This window comes from Rhamphochromis longiceps, linkage group LG4 (genome assembly GCF_057381845.1).
Source record: "Rhamphochromis longiceps isolate RC_006_pf linkage group LG4, R_longiceps_female_GT1.1, whole genome shotgun sequence".
Classification (NCBI taxonomy): Eukaryota; Metazoa; Chordata; class Actinopteri; order Cichliformes; family Cichlidae; genus Rhamphochromis; species Rhamphochromis longiceps.
This window is the reverse complement of record NC_140560.1, coordinates 36,077,536-36,100,118: the sequence shown is the minus strand read 5'-3', so window position 1 is coordinate 36,100,118 and position 22,583 is coordinate 36,077,536. Positions and strand designations below refer to the sequence as shown.

Sequence of the window (22,583 nt, the reverse complement as noted above, 5' to 3'; positions counted from 1 at the left end):
CATCGCCTGGTCCTGCCGTCACCTGGTCCTGCCTCGTCCATGTCCGGCTCAGCCTGCTCAACCTCGTCCACGTCTGGTTTGGCGTTGGCGGCCACCTTCCAGGATGCTGACTGGACATCTTCACCAGAAAAGACAGCCTTTGGACCTGCTCAATCACCACCGTCTTCTCCGCGGTCAGCGTCCTGAACTGCTTCGTCACCACCACTGGCGCCGCGGTCGGACTCCTGAACATTATGGTTCTGAGACTTAAAGAGGCAGACTAGTTTGAACATAAAATCTTACATGACTTTATTAAATATACTACAGTTAATGTACAGCTAAATAAAATGGCCCTGCAATTTCGGTGGTCAGTGGGAGGGATTATTGGGCTGCTGCCTTCTCCTCCTGTGAAGAGGAGAATTTCAGGTGTGTTGTCATTATCTGCTTGATGTGAAGGCTGAACTGGGCTCAGATAAAAATATCAAAGCACAGTTTGTTCATCACTGGCTCTACTGCGATGCACAGCTGGTTTGAAATGTTGTAGCTGAAGTGATGTAAACTGAGCTCCGGTGTCTTTTTCCCCTTTTCAGATAGCTGTGAAAGAACTGTTTACACAGCGTGTGGGCTGAATGAAATCACACACACCTGTCCATGAAATGAAATCACATTTGAACAAAAGGAGGCTGTGTCTACACAAAGCTGCAATTCCTTGAAATTCACCTAATGTTTGTTTAAGCGCCTGAATTAAAGGTGGAAGTCTTGTGTATTTAAGTTTAAATCTTTTGTGGTAGCACAATCTTAGAAAGGAAGTATTTTTTAAAGAGGATTGTGAGAATTTTTCTAATATTTTTCACTTTCCACATTCATTGAGGATACCTCTTTAAAATGCAGGGGGCACATTACTGGGATGGATGGATGGATGGATGGATGCGACCTGTTCTTGGTGCACGCTGCCTCTCACCCTGTGGTAGCTGCTACACAGTCCCGCCCCTCTGTGAGCCTGAGCTGGATATGCTGTTGAGAAATTTGCTGGACAGCTGGAAGGATGTTTGTGCTTAGGAGTACTCAATCTCAAGGTCATTGTACTGACTGACAACCTTTCCACTCCCACCTGGTCTGATAATGAGATCTCGTGTTTACTTTTTGCTTCGGCTCCCAGCCAACAATACTGATGCACAAAGGCCATTTGATTTAATATACTGGTGTCATCCATGCTATTATATTCTGTTTAATACAAGCGGCTTCACAGCGTAAGACAGTTTACTCAGACTATGGTAGGCAAACTGCCATGGCTGCTCTAAAGACTCTAGCTTGTCTTTCTTTAACTGGTGAGCTGTAAGATTAAATGGATTCTGATATTGGTAAAAATGGTAAATGGTCTGTATTTGGATAGGGCTTTACTTAGTTCCTAAGGACCCCAAAGCGCTTTACACTACATTCAGTCATTTTGTTTTGCCCAAGGACACAACGACCGAGACTGTTGCAGCCGGGGCTCGAACCGGCAATCTTCTGATTACAAAACGAACTGCCAACTCTTGAGCCACGATCGCCCCGTGTTATGAAACTCTTTCTGAGATATTGTTGGATTATATGAAGTTTGAGGTGTTTGCACTGTTCATATGGATTTCTTCTTCCTAGCAGGGTTTTCCAGTTGTTAATCTGTTAAAAACATTGATAACAGCAGTGAAAGAAACAAAACTTCTCCTTGTATTGACACATTGTAATCCACAGTTTTTTAAAACAAACAAAGACAGATCCTACTACCATCCATGTTTATTATAAATTTGTCCTTAGACACATTCTAAAGATGGACCCAACATACAGTGGTTGTGCTCCCGGTTGCAGATTTTATTGGTATTTTCTGCAGATAATGTCACTCAGTCTCCACTCAGAGCTGGTCTCAGTACGCGCACTGCACTGGTCTCCCGCCTCACTATAAGAGAAGAGGCTGTCATTAGTCAGGTCGCCACCATCTGTGGCCTCACCTGCCTACTGCCCCCTTGAGCTCACTGCACCATCCCTCCCCTGCAGCAGGGACCACACCTCCACCACACACGTATAAACCCACGTGTGTAAACCCTTCTGGTGTCACTCAAACCTCGGTGAAAAATGCCTTAAACGTTACAAACTGCCAGACTCAGTGAAATAATTCTCCTTTAGCTTTTGTGCATTTGCATATTTCTGGTATTGTTATCATCATGATTCCACTTGGCAGGAGTTACATGTGTTTACGCTGAGAAATTATTGCATTTACTCCCATTTTATTCATACTAAAAATAACCAAACAACTGACTGATTAAATGGTAAAATGAGTTCTGGTGAAAAATCTTTGAACAGATGAAATCACATGAACTTGTATATATGACTCTTTTACTTCTGATTATTTATTTCTTCCATTTCCTATACAGAGTCTAATGAAGCTGATGAGAAAGTCCAGGTGAAATCACAGGACGAGGACCTTGGTCGTGCCTGTGAGCTGCTGACATGAACTGAAAGCAGCTCGAAAACAAGAAGAAAGACGAGACAAAGACAATGAATGTGTTAATCTTTATAATTATCAATTTTGATTATTCTTCATAAAAAATATGTATTTTTGTGCCTTTTTGTTTGCCATCCACTTAACCAAGTTTTTGTCACATGACAGCAGTCTAACCACATGTTCAGCCCTCCTTGTCCTGGCCACCTCCTCCACCTCTACTGCAGGGACCACCAAAGCAGCTGAGAGAAATAATCTCTCCAGTGTGTGCTGCGTCTGCCCCGGGATCTCCTCCCAGTTGCACATGCCTGAAAAACTTCACCTAAAAGGAGCACAGGAGGCATTCTTATCAGATGCCCGAGCCACCGAGGAGCGTTGGCACTACTCTCTGATACTTAAATTCCTCCCTGGGTCTGGGAAGAGTTGCTGCCCTGACACTACATCCTCTGACCTTGGCCTCAGACTTGGAGGCGCCAATTCTCATTCCTGTTGTTTAACATATGGTTGCAGACGGCCCCAAAGTAATCCCGGGGTCCCCCAATTCTCATACACTCTCAGATTCGCACTGTATCTGTTTTTATGGGCTATTTGTTGCTTTTATTATTTTATTAACCATGGCTAAAGCTTCAAATGAGGTCAGGTTGTTTGCACTTAATGCCTGATTGCCAAAAGCCACGGGGTCAGACTGCTCTAACTGCTCACGGCTCGTTATGAAGTCAGTGAGAAGGGATGTCTGATGTGGTAATCTCAGGCACAGAAGCCCCACCCACCTGCCGTCTGACGAGCATCCAATGTGAAAAAGGGAGGAGGTGCTGAGGCATGCTACTGCGTGTTTGCACCACCACAGTGAGTGTCACGTGAAATTCTCAGACTTAAACCTGGAACTGAATCTTAAACAGACCACAGACAAATATCAAAGTTAGTCATCAGTAACTTGTAAACTCTTCTCAGTTTCTTTTTTTGTTTGTTTCTGTCATCAATCTTTTTCTTATGCTTCCATCTTCAAGCTTATGGGTTTTTTGTACTTTCAACCAAATAAATGCTCACTCTTTGTTGGTTTGAATCCGCCCACATGTCACTCTCATTTCAATAAGGCTAAGCAGAGGTTATCAACTTGATAACTTAACCCAGGTTTTGATAACTTTCCCAGATGAATGTGCCTGATCCCATCGGTGGATCACTGACTTCCTGACGGACAGGAAGCAGCACGTGAGGCTGGGAAAGAATGTCTCGGACTCTCGGACCATCAGCACCGGCTCCCCTCAGGGCTGTGTTCTTTCTCCTCTGCTCTTCTCCCTGTACACCAACTGCTGCACCTCCACCCACCAGTCTGTCAAGCTAATCAAGTTTGCAGATGACACCACCGTTATTGGACTCATCTCGGACGGGGACGAGTCTGCCTACAGGAGGGAGGTTGAACGTCTGGTGTCTTGGTGCAGCCACAACAACCTGGTGCTGAATGCCCAGAAGACAGTGGAGATTATTGTGGACTTCAGGAAGGACACAGCCCCACTCCCCCATCATCCTGACTGACACCCCCATCACCTCTGTGGACTCATTCCGCTTCCTGGGTACCACCATCACCCAGGACCTGAAGTGGGAGCCCACCATCACCTCCGTCATTAAGAAAGCCCAGCAGAGGATGTACTTCCTGAGGCAGCTGAAGAAATTCAACCTGCCAACACGGACGATGATGCAGTTCTACACCGCAATCATCGAGTCCATCCTCACCTCCTCCATCACCGTGTGGTACGCTGGAGCCACTATCAGGGACAAACAGAGACTGCAGCGTGTTGTGCGCTCTGCTGAGAAGGTGATTGGCTGCAGACTCCCATCTCTGCAGGACCTGTACACCTCCAGGACACTGGGGCGTGCAGCTCGGATCTCAGCTGACCCTTCTCACCCTGGACACAGTCTGTTTGACCTGCTCCCCTCAGGCAGGAGGCTCCGGTCCATTCGCACCAGAACCTCTCGCCATAAGAACAGTTTCTTCCCCTCTGCTGTTGGACACATGAACAATAACCATATGACTGTACCCGCCACTAACACATGACCCTACGCTGTGTTCACTGCATCATTCCATGTTCGCACTGATCACCACCTGCACTCATGTATATATCTATCTAGTTAGCACTTTCAATTTTAATTTTTATGTTTATTTAAGTGTTATCTGACAGTATGTTTGCACTAAGTACCGCAGCAATTTCCTAATGTTGTAAACCTGCTCAACATTTGGCAATAAAACCCTTTCTGATTCTGATTCAGGGTTAATCAGTTTAGTGCTCACATGGTTGGAGCTGAGAGCAGCTGACCAATCAGAAACACAGATGAGCCCACTGGCGGCGCATTGACTTTATAAAGCAAATTAAAACTACAATATTAGAAAATATCAAGAGATTAAACACATATAACACACTGAAAGCAGTTAAAGCTGCAGCAGTGTGTGTGTGTGTGTGTGTGTGTGTGTGTGTGTGTGTGTGTGTGTGTGTGTGTGTGTGTGTGTGTGTGTGCGTGTTTCCAAAGCTCTGTGGGAGTGTGCAGTCACGATTGTACAATGAGTGTGAATTTTAAATGCTTTGGTCAGCAGTATGGAAAAGACTTGTATGGGCAGAAATCTGTGCCATCAGAAACTGAATTTGAATAAGTTCAATTTGAATTTGAATTGCTCCGATTGAATCTGAATTGTAACTTGAATAAATGCTTTTGAAAACTGAATTTGAATTAGTCTAATTTGAAATTGAATTTATGGTTTGAAAATGATCATCACTAAATTGAAATTGAATTTATATTTTGAAAATGAATTGATTTGCTTTGAAACTGCATTTTATCCTTTAAAAATTCAGCTCTCGAATAATTTCAGTTTCACTTCTCACCATTCAGTTTCAGTTCTACAATTCAATTTCAGTTCCAAAATTCAGTTTTTTGGAACTTACATCCGGTTCCGGTTCAAGCGCAGATTAATAGAACTACGTTTTACTAGCGGACCGAAAGTGTTACCGACGGGAATCTACAGCGTCTTGAGCTGAATTAAGACTTCAGAAGTCATTCGTCATGTCGAATGACCAGCGGATAAACTCTCAGGTTGGTAATAAATGTACTACATGTATAAGAACAAGCGTCATGTTAACAAAAGATAGCCGTACAGTAACTGTTATGCTTATTGTAGCTGTTAGCTAAAAACGCTAATTTAGCGTAGTTTGCCCTGAATTCAGCTTTGACAACAAATATGATCGACTGTTTCTAGTAGAATTCCAAAGTTGTCATCTTGGACCCTCTCAGAGTGCCCCTCTGTATGCTTGCAGAGACCCCTACAGTAGGGAAACATGCAAAACAGTGTCCAAACCTTTGTGTTTTAGCTTTATTTATGTCTTACACAGCATCCCAACTCTTTAGCTAACTTAATAACTTTAGCTAAAGTGAATAGTTAGTCTAATTCATTAGTGCAGCATTACTGGATCACCTCTGTTTGAAGTGATATAATGTGATATACAACTATCACTGAAACAGCAAACTTTGTAAATAAGCAAACAACACTTCTCATTCTCTAAACGTTTGGCCACAGCTGTAGATTACACTATCAGTGCTTGTTCACTCTTGACAATAATTACATTTCTAAATTCTCTTTGTGCATTTACAGGTAAACAATATCTAATATTTTATTTAAATGACTGCTTTGTCTTTGAAAAGGGTGAAGAGCCTGAGGCCGGTGACAGTCCAGTTCTACTCTAAGTACATCCTTACAGTGGCTCACAGGACAAGGCCACATTCCTGTCCTGCCAGAAGAGAAGACAAACTTCAGAGTCTTCATGCAGTTCAACCACACCTGTCATATTCCATATGACAGGGGTCTCAAACTCCAGTCCTCAAGGGTGGACTGGAGTCATGCAACTTTTCCATGCCCTCGAGGACTGGAGTTTGAGACCCCTGCCGTATGGTGTTCATGCTGTTTTCTACCCCACAGTTACAGCATGTCTGACTGCCTGTTCAGCATATGCAAAAATATATGAGTTTAAGCATGTGATGACTAAGGCCTTCCATTATGGTGTTTGTCATCACATGTCACAGACATCTGGATGATCATTTGGAATAAACTAAAAACTTGTTACTTCATCTTTTATCTTTATTATTATTATTATTATTATTGTTGTTCTTATTTTACACTTTTCATGGTTAGGCATTAGGTTTATTTGTAGTAGTCCTTTCCAACGTCTTTCCCTCTTCCATGTTACTGTGTCAGCTTGTCAGCATCTATTTGGGTTTGGAAGTGGAACAGAAAGTCAGGAAATCCAAAGTGCCATTAAAACCAGAAGAGGTTCTTATATTTCAGAAGAAGGGATTAATTCAAAAGAAATGACCTCAATGCCATATTTTATTTAGGAACACTAGAGAGCACTTTGCAAAATAACACATTCTTATAATTTCACCCTCAGATGAGCCAAGCTACGACTGTCAGGGAATGTGATGTAGGTACAGAGCATATGAGAGTGGTTAAGTTAATGTCTCTTGTCTAGATGAAGGCACAATAGGGATCAATGGCAAGGCGTAGAGATTCAGTATCTTCAGTCTTCAGTGGACACTCCATTTCTGGCACAAAACACCTGTAAAAGATGGTCGATTTAGGAGGTGACCCGACAACTTCAGCCTGTCAAACATAGTAATGGAGCAGCATGTTTAAAAAATATATCTAATTAAGCATGCACTCAGTACCCTAAGAATTATTATGGTAGTTAAACACAGTGATAGTTGTATATCATATTATATCACTTCAAACAGAGGTGATCCAGTAATGCTGCACTAATGAATTAGACTAACTATTCACTTTAGCTAAAGTTATTAAGTCAGCTAAAGAGTTGGGATGCTGTGTAAGACATAAATAAAGCTAAAACACAAAGGTTTGGACACCGTTTTGCATGTTTCCCTACTGTAGGGGTCTCTGCAAGCATACAGAGGGGCACTCTGAGAGGGTCCAAGATGACAACTTTGGAATTCTACTAGAAACAGTCGATCATATTTGTCGTCAAAGCTGAATTCAGGGCAAACTACGCTAAATTAGCGTTTTTAGCTAACAGCTACAATAAGCATAACAGTTACCTTACGGTAGGGCTGCTCGATTCTGGCAAAAATGATAATCACGATTATTTTCACTGAAATTGAGATCTCGATTATTTGACGATATTTATTTAACCCTTTAAGACCTACCATAGAACCAAGTCCGCCAGAGCTTTTTTTTTTTTTTTACATGCTGTAGTGCCATTTGTGGGAGCATTTCAAGTTGCTATACATCAATACAACTGTTATAGCCCATATTTTAATAATATGTATGCATTAAGTGACCGAGGACAAGCTGATGACTTAAGCTTGTCACTGGCTTGCCATCACCAGTGTGTGAATGGGTGGATGACTGGATATGTCCTTAGGGACTAGTAAAGCGCTATATAAATACAGGCCATTTACATAAGATGTAAGTACAACTCCTCCGGTTTCTTATGCAAAACAAAATATTGCGCTAGCTTACACGGTTCCGGTTCTACAGGGATTTAAAGGGTTAACAATAACAATGTATTGAATAATGACTTTAAAAAAATAATATAAAATAGTGTGCAAATACTGATAACAGTGCAAATGTTTGCAATATAAAAAATAAATGAAAAATGTAAACATCTATGTTTAGTGAACTTTGCAGTGTTGCTCTGTGGTGCAGCTACTACACCGTGGCAACGTTTACACACTATGTCTACTTGATGTCTGACTCTGCGATCCCATAATGTTTACACACCACTGAAGGGTTTTTTTACCTCTCTTTTCAACCAACGGCAGTCACTCTCCTCTCCAAATAACTTCTGCTTAGCTTTCCGAGCCTCCCTTGGGTTCTCTTAATTGTTGTGACGGGTGTTCGAAATGCAGAGAGGTGCGCTCGATTTGCCACACGGAGCAGCGCGAGAGTAAAGCACGAGGGAGGGGCTAATAATCGGCTCAGTCATTTTTAATGATCGTTGAAAGCCCAGATCGTAATCGTGATTAAAATTCGATTAATTGAGCAGCCCTACCTTACGGCTATCTTTTGTTAACATGACGCTTGTTCTTATACATGTAGTACATTTATTACCAACCTGAGAGTTTATCCGCTGGTCATTCGACATGACGAATGACTTCTGAAGTCTTAATTCAGCTCAAGACGCTGTAGATTCCCGTCGGTAACACTTTCGGTCCGCTAGTAAAACGTAGTTCTATTAATCTGCGCTTGAACCGGAACCGGATGTAAGTTCCAAAAAACTGAATTTTGGAACTGAAATTGAATTGTAGAACTGAAACTGAATGGTGAGAAGTGAAACTGAAATTATTCGAGAGCTGAATTTTTAAAGGATAAAATGCAGTTTCAAAGCAAATCAATTCATTTTCAAAATATAAATTCAATTTCAATTTAGTGATGATCATTTTCAAACCATAAATTCAATTTCAAATTAGACTAATTCAAATTCAGTTTTCAAAAGCATTTATTCAAGTTACAATTCAGATTCAATCGGAGCAATTCAAATTCAAATTGAACTTATTCAAATTCAGTTTCTGATGGCACAGATTTCTGCCCATAGACTTGAGCTACAATATTAATAAAATCTATCATATTGCTGGAAGGGAAGCTGGCTGTAGTTTAACAGACTTATCAGAATCACAGCTCGATTGTTAAGACACAGGAGGATCTGAAGGATTACAACCGTTTTTCATTGAACACCTCTGCAGCTGAGGGTGTGTTTAAATGCCTGAGAGGAAAGTGCCGGTTCAGCTCAGTTTGTGGACTGAAATAACGTAAAAACAACTGTGTCAGGCGACACGTTTATAAACTCATCTCCAGTAAATGTGATTATTATAGAAGGGCGCTGGTTCATGCTGGCATCCGTGGTAATTTTGCACCAAATCTCACTTGTCTGATGCCAGAATTGTAAACGCCAATAAAAGGATTTCATTCACTGGGATTTCAGTGTGAGCCCAAGACCCAGGGACTCTGCTTTATTATGGCACAGACAGGTATGCCATATGTCATATGACATGTACACGTGTACATGCCGCTAGAAGGGTCGCTCATATTGATAACCCTGACAGTCCGAAAAGGCGGGTAATAAATTGTGGCTAATTCAAATAGACAAATTTATCAAATGTATTTCTAAAACGCGAGGCAGAATAAGCTAAAGGTTACCATAAAAAATAAATATAATTAATATGTGATATTAAACTCTAAAACATGGAGTCAAATTTCAACCGTGATTTTACAGTAGGGTCGTCAAGTTAACGATTATAAGATGGGGCAAAATGTTCAAAATAAAAGCTTTCTTTGGTCAGCCAACGGGCTGCCTTGCAACTAGGGTAAACAAGCCTTTATTTTGAAAATCAGTAACGGAAATGTGTGCTTGCGTCAGAGGTAGTTTTATTTGACTGGTTGACCGAACCAGCACCTCAGCTGGTTCGGTTAGTTTACTGCTGAAGTTAGCGCCGTGTTAGAGACGTATTTCTTTGTGGAAATGTGTTTTTATTTCCCGCTTTACACCGACTTCCAGGCTGCCACATAAAGGCGAACCAGTCCGTGCTGGCTGAACTGGAAAAGTGAGCTTTTTTCGGCTAGTGAGTGAGGATTTGGTCCCGAGCATCCTGCTAGCTTAGCAGCTAAGTTAGCAACACAAACCAGAGAGGAGGGAGGTGAGCAGTGTTTACTTTCATTTCCAGTAATGACAGCTCTGTGGCAGCTCGATATCTGCAGAATAACTTGATGAATTTATCTATTTTTATTAGTAATTATTTTATGCTGTTATTCAAACGTGATAGATGTGCTAGTCTGACGTTATACTTCCCGAATGAGCGGTTGCCATGCAAATGTCAGCTCTCTGAAGTTACATAAACTCAACTAAATGAAGGCAAAGTGGCCAGCGAAGATACACATACTTAACGTTTAGTAGGTCATATTTGTGGCCATGGCTCAAAGGAACTATGGCAGTACAGTTTTTGTCACTGACAGCTGGAAGAAGACATGTGACACTGAACACAAACCTTCAGATTTAACGCGTCATATTTCTGCCGAATTAAAGAGCAGCTCCTAAAAGTTAATTAATGTCCCAGGTTGGATTTTGTGCTTGTACTTCATGGAAATGTTAAGGTAAATGCTAAATTACACGATAAGTTACCGGGTTTTTGTTTCCATGCAAGTAAGAAAAGATTTAGCACTTCGAATGACACTCCCCCTGAAACTTAAGAAAAGATAATTGTTATCATCATGGCAGTAACGCAACAGGCTTCATAAGCTACCTGACTGCTTTTTCTTTCTGTCCAGGTGAGAGGTGAGAACCAGGGTCACCGACCATGGCAGGTGGGATTACAGACACAGGAGAGCCCTACTCTCCATTTGTAAGTTTCCAGCATGCAGGAGTTATCTCCCAGTCTCTCTTTGAATATTTAAAACACTCCCTTGCTGGTTTAAAACAGCCTCTCCTACTAAAGCACACTGTTACGAACACATGAAAGGGCGTTTAATGTTCAGCACATTATGACCTCTAAAGGCTGCCACACTGTGCTGCTTTTGGTTGTAATTTGTAGTTTAAAGGAAACAAAGGACGGTGTGTTAGTCACAGCTTTCCTGTCAATGAAAAGAGGAAAATCGAAGGAAATTGTTTGACTTCCAAGCGTGGCTGTGCTCTCGTCACTTCTGTCCCAAAGCAGCTGATGCATTTAGTCACTAAAGGAGCTAAGAGATGGTGCTGGTTGTGAGGACACCTAAACACAAAATCAGTGCTGATAGTTTAATTTAATTAAAAGTGTTTTCAAAGAAAGAGTAACACAGCAGCTATGTGACGGCCAGGGAATGATTTACTTGACCTGGATAGAAAATTAGAGGACATTAGTGTGTGATGGTGTCACTGTAGGAACCAAAGACTGGAAAGCAATGATCTTTCAAATTTTAGAAGAATTAGCTTTAAATCAAATCAAATCAAATCACTTTTATTGTCACATCACATGTGCAGGCACACTGGCACAGCACATGCGAGTGAAATTCTTGTGTGCGAGCCCCACAAGCAACAGAGATGTGCAAACACAACAACACAAACGAGCAAAATACAAGAATGGCCAACCTGAAACTAATAAATATATGTACAATATATAATAGTGTATGCATTTCTGGATGTGTATACTAAATATTTTCCTACGTGTGTGTGTGTGTGTGTGTGTGTGTGTGTGTGTGTGTGTATACACACATTTTTACAAATTAAATATTTAAAAAAAAATAATAATAATAATAATAATAATTATAAAATATACAGAGTTGAATATGTGCAAAACAAGTGGCAAAAAAAATAGCAGATTGAAACTGCTGAGGTTAAAATCCCGATTAAAAAGCCGCAGCTGTCGTCTTTGTCAGAGCTCCTTTTAAGGTCAGGCACATGCTTAACCACCTGACTGGCCTCTTTGAAAATGCTGTAGTTGCAGTATTGTTGCTTTATCGCCAACCTTGGAACTTGTTTGAACAAAGCTCTTCGAACCAGAGAGGGTTAAAAATAAGATTGAACCCCTGACATTCAGAAACCCGGAACCCTGTGAGCTGAACAACCACGTTAAATACTTCATAAAGTTAGGACACGTCTGTGTCAAGTTGCCTCAGAAATGTATCCATGTTACTTTTAGGATCGACTGTTGTGCTTCCTTATTATCAGGCTTTCCTAAAAGCTCTCTGAAAAGTCTTCAGTTGATTGAAAATACCACAGTGAGAGTACTAGCTTCACTCTCAGACTGCAAGCTTGTAGTTATATTTACTAGTTGTTGTTCATGTTCACTGTATGCAACGTTTTTCTCCCCCCTTTGGTTGATCCTGCTTCTACTGGCTGTCTCTTGATATTAAAATAGAGTTCTTCCTCTCCACAGTCACCAAGTGCTGCTCGCAGGGGATCATTTCATTTTTTTGGTTCTCTCTCTAATTTTCTTACAAACGAAGGGTCTTGAGATGACTTTTAGTGAAAATAGCTGATGAAGTCTGCTTGTAAAAATAAGTTTTGTGTGTGAAAGTGCAATGATAAATAAAGAGGAAGCTTAAAAGATCCTTCTACGTCCTCTTTTCTTCTTTTTGTCACGTCAGGCGTCTTTACTCAGTTCGACAGCTCAGTACATACCCTGACTTTGCTTACTTCAGCATGACTTTGCCACAAAGAGTCAGCTCTGCTGGTCAGATGATTTTCTGTTTTTGTTTTTTTTTTTTCTTTTTCCAGGAAGTAAAAGCCTTGAATGATTAAAGCACTCAGCTATCCGATAGTGTAAGTGCTGCCCAATTAAGCCCTACTGTCTCCCTTGGCACTGGCCCATTCTTCCACCCAAGTAGCTTGATCTGTATCAGCCCGGGTGCCAAGGAGCACCTGATACTGTGGTGCCTGAGGATTTGCACTTGAGGAAAAAGGCTTTTAGTAAATCATTAATAGTTTCTAATAATATTTTCTAATATTATTATACAATAGTAAAAAATATTGGATGTCTGTGGAGAGATGGGGTCAGCAGAGGTGAAATGAAAAGCTTGTGCGGTGATAAATGTTAATATTTATCAGGAGCACGCCTGTGCATGTCTTTACCTCCCGTGGTTTCCTCTCCAGGTGGGGCTGGTGTACATGTTCAACCTGATTGTGGGGACCGGAGCTCTGACGATGCCCAAAGCCTTCGCTCAAGCTGGGTGGGTGGTCAGCTTGGCCCTCATCATCTTTTTAGGATTTATGAGGTGAGTGTTGCTCTGATCCAAACTTAGTTAAATAATAATAGTCATTGACTTCCACCTCTGCCTTTTTTTTCCTGTCTGGGATTCACAGGTAAACGTGGGTTTCTTTCTTTGGTTGATATTTGCCACCCAGTAGGCCTTCTTTTACTTCCTCTTTCACTAATAACACGGCACATTTTAAAAACTCTATTGTGTCCAGGTTACTTTCTGTTAGGACTGCATGATTATGCCGGGTGTGATTTGTTCGTGGTTAACATCGCTGGCCCTGAATCTGAAGGATTGAGCTGCTTCCAGGAACGAGCTCTCGATTTGTTTCTTGTCTGGTGTTTGTATCGTCTTTTAATGTAGCGTTACAGGTTCAGACTGTTTACTGGAAACATAAAACTGCACGGTGCAGGGAGGAGCTGTGATTGGCACATGCAGGCACATCACCAGGTGGAGATTTAAAGACAGATTGATAGCACTCACCTTCAGTCAGTTATCTTGATTTAACTGAGACAAGCCAAAATTGTAATCAAGTGAAATTGTGCAGCCCTGTTTTCGTTTTTTAAATATATCTTCCATTTACAGATGTAGCCTAAACATCTCAGATGCGTGTTGGTATTTAAGTTTAAGAGAGAGAGGCTTGTAGCTGAAATATGAGAAGTGCTCATTCAAATGACTTCATGACACTGGACTTCCTTTGGTCCCTATCAGTGAACCCACAGCGAGAAGCAGCAATGTTTATTAAAGACATGCTCAGGCGCTGAAATTATTCAGGCTTTATTGGCACACTATGTGCAGGGTCAGTTATGTCGAGTTTTCAAATGAACATTTCTTTTGTAGTTCTGAGTGTTTCTTGCCAAATTTTACCCCTAAAATCAGATTATTATGTAGAAAAATATCTGATTTAAGAAATATATAAAGACTATTTAATTAACAAAAGTGTCGTGGCGTGGAGCACAGATTGCTTCAGTGGTTGTTGGTGGTAACTCAGGGATCTGAAGTTTATTTGAGAAAGGATGGAGCTTTCATAGTTCAGCACGCTGGACCTGGATGTGTAGCTTCTGGTGCCAACTAGCCTCCGGTTAGCTGGAATTAGGAAGTGAGGAATACACTGGAAGTAATTCTTTATAATGCAAGGTCGGATCAGGGTTTGGTTACCCAACTAATAATAATAAATAACAGAAATGCAATAATTCAGGATAACTTAACTGAATTGGGATTTATTAATAAATGAGTGACAGGAAGTCTTTGCTGAGCGATCCTACTCACACATGAGAGGAGCGAGTGGAGAAATAAAACGAAATAATCACGGTGATGACATCAGTTTCATACACAGAGACACCGAAGTATGTTTTAGAGGGAATCGCTTTATTTTTGTCTTGGTTTGTTTTGTTGTGAACATTTTTTACTCCCAGTATAGAATATTTCATGTTCTACATGTTGTATATATATTTCTCTGGTGACTGTTTGGTAGAACAAACTCACTCTGCACCCTGGTCATGGAGCAATCTGCAGAACACACTAAAGCTGTTCATTCATCTCCCTGGAAGAGCTCCGTTTCCAAGCGCGTTATTCCTGAGCTGGACTTTGTTTTGGGGTTTTTTGTAATTGTTTGCTTTGATTTTCTTGATCGCGCCTCTTCATTTTATAGCTTTCGCAACCTTTTGCTTTCTTGGCAGTGTGCTTTGAAAAAGAGATTTTAATTATAGGGAGCGCACCGGGCAAATAAGGATCAAATAAATAAATGCGTATAAAACTTTGCTTCTTCCACTTCATGTTAGTAGCTGGTGTATACCTGCAAGCAACGAAATGTTACTGATACTGGATCAGTTTTTCAGAGTTGGGATTACACTCAAACCAGCATAAATATGAGAATGTTACATCCAAACTCTGCAATCTGTCATTGCGAATATGGAAAGTTTATAGGGAAGGCCCAGTGTAGGCTTTTCCTAACAATATGAACCTTTTTATAAACCCATTTTCATTAAACTTATTCTAATCTGAAGCTTTCATAAATCCCTCATTTGTTATACACAGAAACTTGGTGCTTTCCTTTCTTCGCCAGCCTGCGGCGGCGTAATAAATGAAGGTTTCTGCTGGTGAAAGCACCATTTGATAATGGATCAGACTTTTTTTTTTCCTCTGTCATTAAAAATATGACCTGTTAACTCGATTATCATCTCCTCTACAGCTACATGACCACCACGTTCGTGATCGAGGCGATGGCAGCGGCCAACGCTCAGCTGCGCTGGAAGAGGAGAGAGCAGGAAGAGGTGAGATGATAAAGTGTCGGAAGGAGCAGGCTCTTACTCTATATGTAAATATCCTTTTTAATAAGATGTGGGCTGGACAGATCGCTCTCCCTTTGCTGTGAGGATGTGTGTCAGACAAACCAAATATTAAAGAAGTAAATGTTCCTCCCTGTCAGGGGGAGTTTAATAAGACACTTAGCCAAACAGAGCTGCGACCCTGCAGCAAGGTGAAAGTAATGTTTAGTGTTTAAAAGCAGTGCAGGGATGTTTCGAGCTCTTAGGTCTGCTTAAGGTCTCATTCTGACACGTTGACGCAGCAGAACTTGAACAGCGATAAAGTTGTAAAATGTTTACAGTAAACACTGAGAGTGAAAGACACCAGAGACAAAACAGCAGTCAGAGGAGGCATTCGCTTCCTTGCACATTTGGTCTGCATAATGTAAAGCCAGTAATGTCTCAGTCATATCGAGTAAAATCAGGAGGGAACTGCCTAGCGACTAGGAAAAATTGGTGGTTGCTCAGTGATTACGTTGAATTTTTTTGCAGTTTGTCCGCCTGAGTTTGAGTTGAGAAATACCTTAAACCTTCAGCGACCGCTTTCAATTTCAATGGACTCAGCTGACTACCAGCTGTTTTATTCTAGTTGTTCTCATATAATTGCAAGGTTGGCGAGCGTTTGTGCCATTTTTCAGTGTGATCACCGTACTACAGCGACTCTGAGTGCAGTCACGCTACGTCCACACTTGCACGGGTATTTTTGAAAACTGAGATTTTCCGTTTTTGTTTTTTTTTTTTTAAATCCCGTCCACACGTGCAGTTTTGGAAAAATATCTCTGTCCGCATGTAAACACTAAAAACTAAATGTTGGCCAATCAGAAGTCTAGAAGCCTGGGAGGAAAAGGGTAAAGAGGGTTTGTGCCACCACTAAACCTGAAGTACTGCTGAAAGGTTTTAGTTTTTCTGGTCAGGCAGCTAATTTTGTGTTATTTTTCAAGTGCGTTCATCATTTCAGATGTTAATAACTAAAGACAGTATTTTGGCTGTTGTGCAGACTCACAACTTAGGAATGAGCAAAATGCAAACAGCATGCATCAATTTAATTAAAAAAAGTAAATTTATTCAAAACTGACGTTGGGATTTGGGTTGTGAGTGTTGAATGTAGAAGTTCACCCTGATGCCTGCGTCTTTTTAAATGGAAGGACAGTAGCTGTGTGTACGGCACACACGGTGTCAAAAACGGCACACGCCTTTGACGTTGCGCGAGTCTGCTAATCAAATTTAGAAGAAGAATAAGACGTTGCATGAATCTCAGTTTTTCTCGTCCGCACCTAAACGCCAAAACTGAATTTTTGAAAATCTCCATTTCATTGACCCAAAACGCTGTTTATGTGCGGATGAAAATCCCGAATGCATAGAAGAATCTGCGTTTTCAAAAATACCCGTGTGCATGTGGACGTAGCCTCGGAGACGATTATGGCAACAGATTTGCGTTTTTCACTGATTTTTCTTTTCCCCCTGTTACATTTATTGCATATTTTTACAGAAAGGCTGCATGTAATTACGATTCATACTGACAGCAGACCAGCTTTGTGTTATTGTTGTGTTCTGCTCCCATTTAAAAGAAACGAGACTGCAAGATCATTGCGGTTGCAGTGATTGTGGTCGTAGCAACGACTACAACCACTCTTTCCTTTAGTGTAACTGTAGCTTCAGGCTTTGTCACCTTGACAGAAATCTGTGCTGTTTTCTGTTTTTCTGGGTATTTGCATCCGTTTAGACTTTTGACATGATGCAGGAACCCTACTCTTCTCTTTAGATTGAGGATTTGGCTCCACTCGAGCAGACACAGGTGACATTTGTAACTGTGATGCCAAATGCAGAGAAAACAGCTTCACCACATCTTATAGTGCTGCTATGAAGATTAAAGTGTCCACTGTACTGTGCAGTCATTTGACTCGAGAATGAGAACGGCAGTCTGACTATAGAGGTTTGTAACCTTTAAACACGACTGACGTCTTCCTTATTTGAGTTTATCACCACACGGACATTTGGACCTTCTTTATAGATCCGGTGACTGTCTTCATTTCACTCCCAGTAAAAATCACTTGACTGTAGAATATTTAAAGCTTAAAGCCTGAAAGTTCTCTCTTTTAAAAGGGAAGCTGTATTTTTTTTATTTAGGGGGCTGTTGTTGTTTTATTGCCCAATCCTAGCAGAAGTGAAATGCGCCTCTTGCCACTCGTCTATAAGAAACCCAATTTGGATGAAGCCGTCGGTGTAGAACGATACTGATTACCAGAGGAAACAACAGAGTCTTAAATCATTTTTACTTTGCCTTAGAAAAAAAATCTTGGTGTACTCCAAATGGCTCGGCCTTTGCTTTTTTGTTTCTCCCTGGGTACAGAAGTCATCTTGCTTAATGCCTGTGGGTTTCCAGTCGAGGAGTTATGAGCCCGAGGACAATAGCTCGGCTCGAACTGAGCCTCAAACACTCAGCCGTGATTCATGGCTGCTGTGCTGCTCAGCATTTTCCCTCCATCTAATGGAAACGGGAGAGCTGCTCAACACTTTATTTCCCTCTGCATGAGTGAAGCCTCTTAACAACAATATACGCTTTTTAAAACAAAAACACAAAAAACCCCATCAGGTTCAAAATGAGTTTATTTAGCAAAAACCAGAGAGCAGTCAGTCACCATTACCTGCTCTTTAGTTTGCACCGGTGCATGTTTGTCATGATTTGACATCACATATGTAAGTGTCACCCACTGACTCAGCGCTACTGATTTGGACGCCACCATGTTGGTTTTTTGAAAGTTACCGTATCTGAATGAGAGGTGGCGCTCTAACAGTTCTTATGGATGTCCGACACAAACAGACACCTGCTAATTAGTGCCAAGCAACACGCTAATTAAATACTGATGAAGTTCATCCACCCGAGCACTCAGCAAGGGAGATCTTTGTCTTCAAAAACACTCCAGAAAGCTTATATAAACTGTACTTTAGCATCAGCTTCATTTTTCAGTCCCTCAGGGGTCGCACATCCTCCTCTGTCACACCAACCCTCTGCATCTTCTCCTTTACTGCATCCATGAATCTTCTCTGTGGTCTTCCTCTTCTCCTCCTGCCTGGCAGCTCCATCCTCAGCATCCTTCGTCCAGTATGTCCACCCTCCTCCTCTGCACATGTCCAAACCCTCTCAGCCTCTCTGACTCTGAGCTGTCCCTCTGATGGACTCATTTCTAATCCTGTCCATCCTGCTGAGTCCAATGAACGTGAACATCTTCAGCTCGGTGTCCCGTCTTCCTCCCAGTGCCACCATCTCCACACCATACATCACAGCCGGTCGCACTTCTGTCTTGTAAACCTCTCCTTTCACTCTTGCTTCCATCCTTCAGCTGTCTTGTGCACTGTATTTAAACTCTAACACTGAACACAGGACATACGTTTGACCTTTGTCAGCCAGTTTGGAAGGAGAGAGAATGAGTGCCAGTTAACATATTGTTAAATGATTTCACTAAAAATAATTGGTGGATGGATATAAGCTGTGATATGTTTAACCTCTTTATATTATATGTTTTTGAGGGTTAATGATAACAGCAGGTGTAAAGTCCATACGTTCCCAGCTTTAAGTCAGCACAGATCCCTTATTGCAGCCTTTCTCAAACAGTGGGGTGCGATGCCAGAGGGGGAGCGTGTGACCCCGGGGAGCATGCTTTCTTTGCTGTACTAGAATAGAGTGTGATTGCACATCCGCTACAGTAGGTGGCAGGGTTTTTTGCACTGAGCACGTGCACACACACAGCACAGAGCAGGAGATAAAGTGCAGTAAACAAACTCTCCAAAAAATATTTAACAGTGACGAAAAGAAAGGCGGAGAGAGACAGCGATAACGGGACAAACGAACGTCTCCCGAAAGCTAAGACGAGGAAATATGACGAAGCGTACGCAGCACCTGTCGTCACTGTGACTTTGTGGGTTAAAGTGTTTTATGTATTTGAGGAGGACTGAGTTTGAAGTACAGTTTTTGAGGACACGGCTCTTTTGTGGTGCTACACACAAAAATGTTGTTGCTTGAATCTACCTGTGCTCCCGCCAACTGCCATTAAATACCAAAGCTTAAAATGATTCTGGCAGTCTGGCAGTGCACTGGAGGCTAAATTGTGAAACTCTCAAAAGGGTTTCTTTTAAATTTATTTTTTTGTCTGAACATTTAAGAATTCAAAGGGATTCATTTTCAAGGCAAAGAAAACTGTCAGACACCACCAGCTGTTATCAATCAATTACTTTTCATTACCTGAGGTATTAAAGAGGAGCCCTCCCAGCAGAAGTGATCTGGTTTAGTATGGGAGGCGTACAGGCCTGCCTGGAGGGAGCCATGACTGCCCTCTGCTGGTGTTTTAGGAGGACTGTAACTGAATTAACATGTCATAGTGTTCAGAGTTTCAGGAAGGATAATAAATGTTTGGCCTGACTATTGAAAATCATCAGGTTAATATTGAAACAGATTCTTTTCTACACAATCTGCAGAAGCTGTTCAAGTTAGAGAAACGGATCCCGTTTAATCGTTTTAAATCAGCACAGTTAGCACTGTGACTGCACCTGTTTTTATCCATTACACGGATGCCTTTTATCCAGTCTGCTTTTGTTTTATGTACATTTTATGTTTGTGGTTGTCTTTAATTTATCTGAATTGCAGTTTGAGTGAATAGGTCGTTGTTTGCTATGAAGCAGTGGGATGTTTAAAAGCTTTGAGGTGGTTACTGAAAAACATGTGACCCTCCTTTTGTTTTAATTTTAAGATCTGGGAGCCATCAGGAGGAGGGTCAGGTGGTCCGAGTGATGCTATAATCTGTGAACACGGTTATTACACTGGGGTGCAGACTGTGGTAGAAGAGGTGGTTTCTGTCCTCCTTCCTGTATTTACTCTTGTTGCCTCTGACACATCTGACCAATAGCCACGTTAAATGTTCTCAGATGGTTTGTACCGAAGATTTTGGCTTACTTGGAGATTTTTATTTTTTTTGTATGAAAACAAATTAAACCACAGGAAAAACGACTTTACAAAAATCCCTGATTTGAACCTGAGCAAACAAAGTGTGTCGGTGTGAAAACAGCCTAAAACCTGTGAGGTGAGGCTAAAATCAAGGTTGGAGTCCAAGAAACTAATTTACCATCTTTTAAAAGGCGGGTTCACATCCTGCAGTCTGGTGTTTGTTGAACTCTTAGTTAAGTTGTGATTGGCGCTGTAAGGCGGGCCATGTAGCTGCTGTTTGTCACTCCTCGTCCGATCTTTGTCCCTATGTCACTCACCTCATCATTGACACCTAATTGACGCTAATCTGCAGAGACTCTGTGGGCACGCGATTGCCTCCGTCCTCCACGGGGTTTCCCAGCTGCTGCTTGTAGTTTCCAGATGTTACCTTCCTCTGCTGCAGCTGTTTGCTGATTGTTTGTGTTTAGAAATGAGGAAAACAGGAAGTCACGCTTTCCTCCTGTCGTCCTCAGCAGGTCGAGAACAGCGACTCCACGTCCGAGTATTCAGACGACGACGAGGTCACGTGCCGGGGTCGATCGGAGCCGGAGACGAGGCCCATCTTGTCTGTTCGTGAGTGTCGCTCTCTTTAGAAAAATAGGAAAGAAGATGTAGTCTTACATCAAGACCACGCACTTAGTTCAGGTTTCTCTCTCATTGTAAGGTTTCACCTCTACAAATACGCTCGCCGAGGGCTTTATTACACGTTACAGATGTATGTGCATGGCTTGCTTAGCACAGTTTACCTTTAAGCAATTTTCCAAAATTGCTCATTTTGCAGGAAGTGTTCACAAATGCACGTAAAATTCAGAAATGAAGAACTGTGAGACATGTATAGACTTAATATATCACAAATTCATCGTGCTCCGGATCCAGGCTCTGAAGTCGAGGTGTGCCGGCTCAGGCTCCTCTTACTCATGTAGTTATCCAATCAGCAAGTCACATGACAGCAGTGCAGCTACAGACAAGTTAATATTCACATCAAACATTAGAGACACAGCAAGTGCTCCAATGACTGGCTAACGACATGAATTTTAGACTTTGTCATTTATCAAACAAAAATTGTCAGTTTTATGCGATTTTATATTAAATATTTTTCAGATTTTCACAATTTGGCAAATGAAACAAGGTGGAACAGCCTCTGAGTATAATTATCATCATTTCTGGCATTTCCTGAGAAAAAGTTACATTTGTTAAAATGCTTTAATGTGAGTTCTTTAAATAAATGTAGTAAATTTGTAGCAAGTATAAAGACACTTTTTTTTGATAGATAGATAGATATCTCAGTCTGGGCTTATCTGACTCCTTGCACGAGGTGTCTTTACTCCCGTCGTCTGCTTCCTGTCTTCACAGAGAGATCAGGGCAGGCCGATCATTTTGACATCATGGAGCGGGTTGAGATGGGTCAGATGGCCTCCATGTTCTTCAACAAAGGTAATAATCTTCTCGCCTCCAGCTCCTTCTTCACCTCCTCTCTCTGCCCATTATTCAGCCATTATTCAATTAACTTTCGACGTCGCCATCATTAGCCACGCGTAACATTTATATGGAGGAGTAGTGAGGGTTGTGTGGGATAATTCGGGAGAGATATTTTTTTTAATGTCCGGTGCTCACATTTACAAAAGGAAGACTACTGGCAGTTTAATTGGATGTAATTATAAATGGAAAAACTGCCTCTGGTTTTAATTACCTGTTTGAGACCCTATCAAAGTTGTTAATCTCTCTGCCTTGCTTGTGGGTGGGTGAGTAGGTGAGTGAGGGTAACCTGCACTTGTGGCAAATTCCTGAATGATTTGGGGCTAATGAGTTCTCTGTGAAGTTTTGCTGTTGAATTAAAGGCAGAATCACCTTCAACCGGAGACAGACAAAGCCTCGAGGCTCATATCGGAGCTCTCGTCTCCTCGTCTCCTTGCTCCTCTTGTCCGCTTGCATTAATCCAGCCAGCTCTTCTTCACTCGGCGCGGGTGCCTCCGCAGTCTGCAGCATCCCTGTTGTTGCAGGAGTAAAGGAACAGCAAAAGGTCGAAGCTCCGACAACATTGTTGCGCTGACACGCTCTGTCCTTCAGCGTTTCGGCAGCAGGTGGAGCACTTGGCACACGCTCAGTGTAACACATCCGCTCGGC

General features: G+C 41.7%; 1 protein-coding gene and 1 long non-coding RNA gene across 3 annotated transcripts in view; both read left to right on the top strand.

Moving 5' to 3' along the window:
• The first annotated feature begins 5,069 nt into the window (after window positions 1-5,069).
• On the top strand, window positions 5,070-6,309 carry LOC146672219 (uncharacterized). Its single transcript, XR_014911622.1, has 2 exons — window positions 5,070-5,536; window positions 6,143-6,309. It is a non-coding gene; the product is annotated as an uncharacterized LOC146672219 (long non-coding RNA).
• Window positions 6,310-9,879: 3,570 nt separating this feature from the next.
• slc38a12 (solute carrier family 38 member 12) overlaps window positions 9,880-22,583 on the top strand; it is an 81,145-nt gene continuing 68,441 nt past the window's right edge. The window contains exons 1-6 of one of the 2 annotated variants that reach the window (XM_085404744.1): window positions 9,880-10,144; window positions 10,773-10,846; window positions 13,072-13,193; window positions 15,367-15,448; window positions 20,936-21,032; window positions 21,813-21,893. In XM_085404744.1, the coding sequence (XP_085260870.1) occupies window positions 10,802-10,846; window positions 13,072-13,193; window positions 15,367-15,448; window positions 20,936-21,032; window positions 21,813-21,893 (427 nt within the window). In that variant the 5' untranslated portion in view covers window positions 9,880-10,144; window positions 10,773-10,801. Of the gene's footprint in view, window positions 10,145-10,772; window positions 10,847-13,071; window positions 13,194-15,366; window positions 15,449-20,932; window positions 21,033-21,812; window positions 21,894-22,583 lie in introns of both variants that reach the window. The other variant, XM_085404743.1, reaches the window with a different exon arrangement.